The sequence below is a fragment of the Amblyomma americanum genome, chromosome 7, assembly GCF_052857255.1.
Source record: "Amblyomma americanum isolate KBUSLIRL-KWMA chromosome 7, ASM5285725v1, whole genome shotgun sequence".
Classification (NCBI taxonomy): Eukaryota; Metazoa; Arthropoda; class Arachnida; order Ixodida; family Ixodidae; genus Amblyomma; species Amblyomma americanum.
In genome coordinates this window covers 34,929,330-34,937,637 of record NC_135503.1, presented here as the reverse complement: position 1 = coordinate 34,937,637, position 8,308 = coordinate 34,929,330, and the positions used below count along the sequence as shown (strand labels likewise).

The following is an 8,308-nucleotide window of genomic DNA, read 5'->3' as shown; positions in this document are numbered from 1 at the left end:
ACATCAGATAACATGTGACGAAATTCTGACCAATGAGGACGGACTGCTGTACAGCCAGTCAGCACCTGCTCTGTAACACGATAGCGTTACGATATCACCTTGCGAACAATGGCGATGCCTTTCTTTCCAACCAGAGCGCGCAAAAGATATGAGTTGATTGGTTCACGGTGTATATCGACCTGACACTGCTTTGACCGTGATTTAGCCCAGCGTGGTTTCGGACGTCGAACTCGCGACAAGACTTCACCAATTATCCCTGATTTCTCTCCAGCCAACCAGCATTTGGCGCACGAAAGGCTGGACGCTTGTTATGTAAGGAAATTTGCACAGTGCGGTGAAAAGCAGAGTTTTTTCACTGGATACGCATCTGAGAATATATTATTTTTACTTTTTCAAACAAAAATATATAGACCATACCATGAACAGGGCTCTAAGCGTGTATAACTGGAGTGCTCGAGCCAAACCTAACGAACTGTATCAGGCCAGAACTGCGCCACTTGAGGGTGAGGAACTTTGTCGAGCACTTCTCTTGCTCGCACCCCTTGAGCGAGATGGCCAGTAGAGGAAAAAAAAGAAGCAAACAAAATCTAGGCACATATGGCATAGTTGCGTTCGCGAACAGGACAACTCCTCCCGAACAGCTTGTGCCACGGTTTTACGCCAGTTTTAAAATACACCCGATGAGAGACGTAGGGGCCCACACTTTTCCTTTCTTTTCTAAGGATGCCTTCGATAGTTGTGGTTGTGAAATTGTCTAATGGACATTTTGGTAAAGGGATTGATGTGTTTGGTGTCTCTAGTCTTGGACTTCATTGGCTTTCGCTGCTGCCTGTGCTCTCGAAGAGTTGCTCCTGGTCCCCGAGGTTTGAGCTTGATAGAGCCGCTTCCCACCTCTCAGTCGCTGGCTGAGCGATTAGTTCGATTTCCGGATTTTCTTGGAAGGCCCACACCATATCATAACGATCCGCCTCCTCCCCGCAGACCATGCATTATTTACTGAAAGATGCTGGGTCCATGGCGTGCTATCTAGACGGGTGATCCTGTGTTGGTAGCCGCCTGAGGTGAACTTCTTGTTTGTTGCCGAGGCCCTTAGCCGGAGGGGGACACCTTCTACGTTCGAGTGTTCTCTGTTGCACTAGGTCTGTTTGAGTATTTTAACTCATGGGGAGGAAAATGGGGAACACGTGAGAGAATGCTCGGGCGATAGTGTGTGCACACCCATTCCCCACCACCCCTTGATGGCCAGGTACTCAAACTATAGTCGGATACAACTTAAGTCTGCAGTGAAGCTCCGCCCACATTCAGGACCAACGCACAGAATTCCTCCACGACAAAAATGTAGGCCGTTGTTAAAACTTCTCTTGTAGCCTAAACAAAAAGCTAACCATGATAAAAAAAGTTATAAGCTGTAGAATTTTGATACCTGGCTTGTTTAATAAAGTCAAATATTAAAAAGCTGATTTCGTTCACTTTTGTGTCTGGCTAGCGGAGTAATACAGTACGCCGCGGACCGTGGCCCAGTGTTAACTGCTGTTTTTTTAAGTTTTATCCTACTATAGGTGTTTGATATCTGCTATGTGCTTTGCGTTTTTAAGTATACGCACATCGCACCTTGAGCTTGCATACCATCGAATGAAAGGCTTTTGTTGTGCAGTGGAAATGCTTCATTGTTTTCGAATTAACCACGAAGAACGAAGACGAAAGTGAGACCGCGTGGGTCCGTGCAAGACCGGACGCAAAAGAAGACAAGAAAGATTCGACTTTCGAGGGTGCGCCTGCCGTAGGTAGACGTCCAATTTTTCTCCGGCCGCGTCACCGAGGTAAGCCCCTGCCTTTGATGCTTCCTTCTCCTTAATTCCTGCTTTAGAATGATTTGTGCGGTGTTTGCAGAAACAGAGCCTTGTGTATCCTCGAGCGGCGAGAAAAACACTGGCCTCGAATTAAATTTCCGCGCTCGTTTACTATACCGGCCTGATTTTTTGTACTTCACCGAGTTAGGCTTGCGCGAAAAAATTCACAAACGTGTACGCTAAGATAACTATTACGCTGTGTCCTGATGCGTCGTGCTGCAGCGTCTCATCATCTCCCACCACGCTACGTTGCAGCTGCTAGCCCAAGATCACGTGACCTAATGGTCATGTGACCTTCTATCTCTTTCGCTGCGCAGATATGTCGCCAAAGGCGCGAACATTTAACTGCTCTCGGTATAAAACATACCATCCCTATCTCTGGCCACAGGTTTGCTTTGTTTTACTTCGTTTTTTGCTATAAATAGTTGGAGGTTAGGGCTTGTATATATATTCTGGTCTTGTGTTCGTGTCCCGTGCTACTGTATAAGTGCCAAATCATGTCGCATCAGCTCGGCCAAATTGACATCTATCTTGGCTGGTCAGCTATCCCAGCGTCTTTGAGTCTTCAGCGCGAATTGTGGATCGGCCGCCAGGGGCCGGGAGCTGCGGCATATGGCGGACCCTAAAGGTGCCCCGGTGGCTCGTTACGTGCGCGCCGCCTGTGGGCCCGGTCTGGCCGTGGCGGCACTCGTGGCCACCGTGGTGGCCGCCTGGATCCGCTTCGCACCGGCCGCTGCTGCCATCGGACGGCAGCTGGATGCGGACGCCGGAATGCCCGCCTGGTGGCCCGGCGCCGCAGAACTGGCCGTAGTGCGCAGGTTGGTGGTCTCGCTGTGCACTCCGCGGCAGCCCGGGACCAATGGCTGCATGAGACTCTACGGACGTCTTTAAATGCCAGCTAGCATCAAAGCTTTTTACAGCGACAGCTTTATGTGGCAAGTCGGGTGGAGTCTCGTCGTCTTTGGCGTCGTCCGCGCTCTCCCATCTCCTTCCCTTTTCTCCCCGCCTGTTTCCCCCGCTGCGCCTGTCACGCCGGACTCCCGCCGTATCTGGGTGGATGAGCAACCATCCGTGAAGCACTCATACCCGACACCCCTACCCCTACACCCCATGACAACCAGCACAGCCGCATACTCCACCGATGTCAGGAAAATATATTCGCCAGAACTTAAACATGACTCTAATGCCAGTGTAGCTGCTTACACGCAACAGGCATTCTACGCCCTGACCCAGAGTTTTTAAGCACTTTAACTGACGTCAGCATTTCGAATCCCCCCGCTGTCGCAGTACCACAGGGGTAAGCGTCACGTGAATTTAGTGCAGCACCGAGTAATGAAAAGAGAGCGGGCGGCAACGCAACCATGAACTGCACGTCGTGCGCACTTCAGGTGAACAGTCTCGTTGAAGTCGCCGGGGCAATGCAGGGCCAGTGACTTGACACTGTGCAGGCGTCCGCAATGTCAGCTGGCGTCAATGCCTTTTTGGTGCAATAAAGATATTAGTCTTTATTGCACCAAAAAGATAGTGGAAAGAAAGACTACGACTCTTTTTTTTCTTTCGATGAACGGCTGATTAATTGTGCATCATACTGACTGCTCCAAGGTGTTCAGACCTACAGACTGTTGCGTCGGCTGTGGCAGCGGCATGGATTACTGAGGGCTGTTTATAAGCGACACTACAGAAGACGTCCTGCTGGACGGCCATGGTTTTGAACCAGGTGCTTGTAACTGGTAGACTTGATGAGCTCTTCGATAAGGTAAACTTTATAAAGCTGTTGCCTCTCGTTGTAATGGCTTTTTCAACTAGTCTACTCGGAATAACTTGTGGGTGCCTTGATACCGAACACACCGGATCACATGATGACCTGGGAGCAGCGCAACGCAGTATCAAGCCACACTCCTCAGCCAAGGTCTCTGAGTGACTATGAGCAGGCCCACGCAAAATTGCAAGAGGTCGGCCATAAAACCTCTTATGCCTTAGAGTAGCGATGAGCGGTTGTTATTTCGTGACTATCACTCGTCAGATTTACGAAAGAAGTAAACAGTGCCAAACCAAACAAAGCATGAAGAAATATTTTCAGCTTGTTTTTTTTTAAAAGATTGCAACTGATTAATTATTTCAGACATGAGATAATTTCACAAAGTAGACAAAAAGACAGCATGACATCGGTAGGAGCCGAACCCGCGACTTATACACGCAGAGAACAGTGAGAAGTGAGACCAACTGAGCCTTGATACCAGAAGTCAGTTTCACTTTCGTTGCTGTGTACTTTACATGCATCCCAACCAGGAGGTTTTTAGCCAGCGGCACCCCCAACCATAGCGGGGGACGTGGCACGTCATTATAATGAACCACAACTATATAAACGCGGTCGAAGGTGTAAACGGGCTGCTGTGCTTCAGTCATAGCACCGAATCGTCAAGCCTGCCAGATCCGATACCCTCGCTATAGAATGAGCTGACAGGAACTGAAGTGAGGGGCTCGTCAGGTTATGTACGAAAGAAGCCATCTGCTTCTGAAACAAAGGAAAGCGAAGGAAAATACTTATTTTTTTTGTTGGGGAAAGTATTCGAGAGACTGATTTTGTTGGAACATATAGTTTGATGCAAGTGGAAGAAAATATACCGTTGGTGGAAACGAACCTATGGCATCCGTATCACGTCCACTATTGTGGTTGAGTGGGGTGCTTGTGGGAGCCCTCAAGGTTAGGCTACATTTATCGCAAATAGCCACTTAAGTAAAAAAATGCAGATAGCCTCTGCCGTAGACCCGCCTCGGTGGCTCAGTGGTTAGGGCGCTCGGCTACTGATCCGGAGTTCCCGGGTTCGAACCCGACCGCGGCGGCTGCGTTTTTATGGAGGCAAAACGCTAAGGCGCCCGTGTGCTGTGCGATGCCAGTGCACGTTAAAGATCCCCCAGGTGGTCGAAATTATTCCGGAGCCCTCCACTACGGCACCTCTTTCTTCATTTCTTCTTTCACTCCCTCCTTTATCCCTTCCCTTACGGCGCGGTTCAGGTGTCCGCCGATATACGAGACAGATACTGCGACATTTCCTTTCCCCCAAAAACCAATTATTATTATTACTCTGCCGTAGCTGATTTCATATAGAACTCTGCACTCTACACGCAAAGGTAGTTTGCACAGGCTGCACGGTAATTCATCTTCATTGTCAAATTAGCTCCTGTATAAAATGTCTTATCAATTACTCTCTTTTCTGGCGGGAAAAACAAAACGAGCAGAAAATATTCGTCCTTGCTTTTCTTTCAAGAAGCTCCACTGCGCGCGCAGGCCCGGCCCCCTGGCGCACATGTCGGTGCTTCGCGAAGACACGCTGGCCTTCTTGCGTGCCCGCCACCGGACGTCGGCGCAGATGGTGCGCTACAACAGCCGACTGCCGCGCGCCCTGGTGCCCGAGCACTACGACATCGAGATGCGGCCGCGCTTCGGGGAGCCGTCCTCGGACGAGAAGCGCGGCGCCGCCGGGGACTCGCAGGCCAGCGGCGACGACGACTCCTTCACGGCCACCGTGGCCGTACGCGTGATTTGTCAGCAGAGCACCAACACGGTGGTCATGCACGCCGGCAAGTTCAGCTACACCCCGGCCTCGGCAGGCGCTGGGGCAGCCGTGCAGGTGAGCATGTGCGCGGGGGAGAGGGGTGACCCGACCGCAGCGGTGGCCGAGTGCCCCTCTACTATCCCTATACACACCCCTCCCCCTGCACAGTGCCGTTGAGGTGCCTCTCAGTGAGCCAGTTATAGCGCTGTGCTATCCCCCATCTTACCACCCCCCCCCCCCCAAGCGACCATTGTGTGCGTGTGTGAGTGCGAATATAACATCTATAGGTAGGTTGAGCATCCGCCTCGCATGCGGGAGGTGCGGGGCTCGATCCCCAGTGCCCCGGGCACCCACCGGGGATACAATGAGTACAAGCTTTCCCCTGGTCTGGTGCTCGGCTTATTCAGGGTGAAATGCTTGGCAAATGGCTCTTCCACCCCACCTTGAGAAGTCGAAAATACCTTGTGTCATGGCGCTCTTTGGCCATAGATGCCTTGAGCCATAATAATGATGATTGGTTTTCGGGGAAAGGAAATGGCGCAGTATCTGTCTCATATATCGTTGGACACCTGAACCGCGCCGTAAGGGAAGGGATAAACGAGGGAGTGAAAGAAGAAAGGAAGAATTAGGTGCCGTAGTGGAGGGCTCCAGAATAATTTCGACCACATGGGGATCTTTAACGTGCGCTGACATCGCACAGCACACGGGCGCCTTAGCGTTTTTCCTCCATAAAAACGCAGCCGCCGCGGTCGGGTTCGAACCCGGGAACTCCGGATCAGTAGTCGAGTGCCCTAACCACTGGGCCACCGCGGCGCCATAAAAATCCATAATCATCATCATCGTCATCATCGAGAGGGGTTACATAGGCGCTGTGCAGAGGTGGATCTGTGGGAAACAGGATCAGCCCATGGATTGAGCTCCGCGCACTGTGTCCGTTAATTGGTCGGTGCCTACGAGATTACCTTCACTGAGACAGGTTCTATGGTCAAAGACAGGTTCTATGGTCAAAAGGTAGGGTTCGCAGGAAGCGTGCCATGCCTGAGCGCCAGATCTGCCAAGGTAGGCCAGCGGCTGTTGGTTCTTGCCCTTCAGGTCAAGAAACCACCCGGCAGAAGAAAAAAACAGGCTTCTGGCCTCTGTAGTCAACTTCGCAAACCCCGTTTCGCTGCTGCTTGTTTTACAGGTCTCACTGAGCCCGTGGGGCAAAGGCAAATATGTTTTCAACGAACTCCGGAAATGACCACTCGTGCTGCAGGCAGTTGTTCATGAGGCTGTACGTCACAAGTTGTGCGCATGTTGCCCTTGCTACACTAGCGGAGTTAAGTGTACAGACAAAACTGGAAGGGGGCTTCATACCCAACAATTTTGGACAAAAACAATTTTCAACGGGAAAGTTTATTAACGCAGTTTTTCTTTCATATATCGTAAGATTGCACTACAACAACCAAAATATCCGCAGCTCACCCCCTCGGCAGGCTTGAATTTTTGCTGTTAACGTTTTTGCAGTCGTGGAAAGCGTTCCCCATTGGTTTTCTATTGCAGTCTGAACTACTCGATGCGAGCGATGGAAAAACTTTTAAAAGAAATAATTTGAGAAGCATCGGAAGAACGGACCGTTACCTTCAATATTTACATAATAGTACCTTACGATATTCCAATATTCAAAATTCTTATCCCAAAATCCTGGACTTGGCTGAGAAAAGCGACGTGTTAACTGGAGCAGTTCGTAGACCACTCTCATGCTGAGGTGCCCCTTTTCCTGCCGTCTACTTGCAATCTCGCATTCTGCTTTTTATCGTCTTAACGCGCATTATTCGCCTCGACAATCACTGCTCCTGAGTACACTTACGACCATAATTACGCAGAACACTTATTCGAGTACTGATTACAGCTTGTAGCCCCTGGCAGTGGCCTATTTGCCTTTGGTCTCGCTCTCGAACTATCCCTGTTGGGTGGTTTCCGGGCGCCACTGCAGGTATGGGACGCGTCCAGTCCGCTCAACCAGGTGCCCGTCACCGGCCTCGACAAGACCAACGACACCGGCATGCTGGTGATCATTCTGGCCAACAGCCTCGAGGCAGGCAAGAAGTACGTCGTGCAGATTCAGTTCAGCGGACGCCTTGGCGACACCAGGGGCTTCTACAAGTACCACTACACTTCGGGAGAACTGAACCAGTGAGCTCGCCTATTCGTCACATTACCGGCCAACGGGGCGTGGCTCCGAACAGGTGCTTTTAACGTAGTCTTTCTTCGCTTGCCGTTATTATTTGCACCGTGGAGGACAGGTCTTAAGTCGATAATGTTGGCATTTATTAGAAAGACTAATTCCTCCTGCTTACTACTGTGTATTTGGTGACAGGTTCCTGGCCAGACTTTTAAGGTATTCTTACCTGGCACATAATCCACGGTATTCGTGTTTGAGAGCGCACTGAATGGACACTTCTGTCGTAAGTGTTGAGGCTCCAGACTGACTTTGCGAGGGGCCCGCGAAGTTCGCAAAAAAAGGGCAGTTTGCTCAGCTGACTTTCTCTTTACTCATTTTCTTTTAGTTTCAGCAAGAGATACGTCGGAAGGCTCCCACAGTTCTGACCATTATTAGACACGTACGAATTATTATCGCCTCACTTCCGTGTTCGTGGCTGTGGAAGTGTGCATGACCCTGGCAGGTTGTTCGTGAGCGTATGAGGAATTGTTAGATCGCCGAAGCATTTGTGCTACCCCTCCCCTCCCCAACCCCCTCCTTCTATTGAAGCTCCCGGACCCTTTCCAAAATTTCATAACTCAAAGAAACGTGATCTTTATATTCCCACAGTACACCGTCTGCTAAACGGCGTCATTATTTGTTTTCTTTTTGATGCCCTTCTTTCATCTAACGACAAAAAAGACGACACATGCCAAAGT

At 50.4% G+C, this 8,308-nt stretch overlaps 1 protein-coding gene across 1 annotated transcript in view; it reads left to right on the top strand.

Moving 5' to 3' along the window:
- The first annotated feature begins 1,870 nt into the window (after positions 1–1,870).
- Positions 1,871–8,308, top strand: part of LOC144097644 (aminopeptidase N-like) — a 28,521-nt gene continuing 22,083 nt past the window's right edge. The window contains exons 1-3 of the mRNA XM_077630296.1: positions 1,871–2,668; positions 5,140–5,482; positions 7,383–7,582. Coding sequence (XP_077486422.1) covers positions 2,463–2,668; positions 5,140–5,482; positions 7,383–7,582 — 749 coding nt within the window. The 5' untranslated portion in view covers positions 1,871–2,462. The remainder of the gene's footprint in view (positions 2,669–5,139; positions 5,483–7,382; positions 7,583–8,308) is intronic.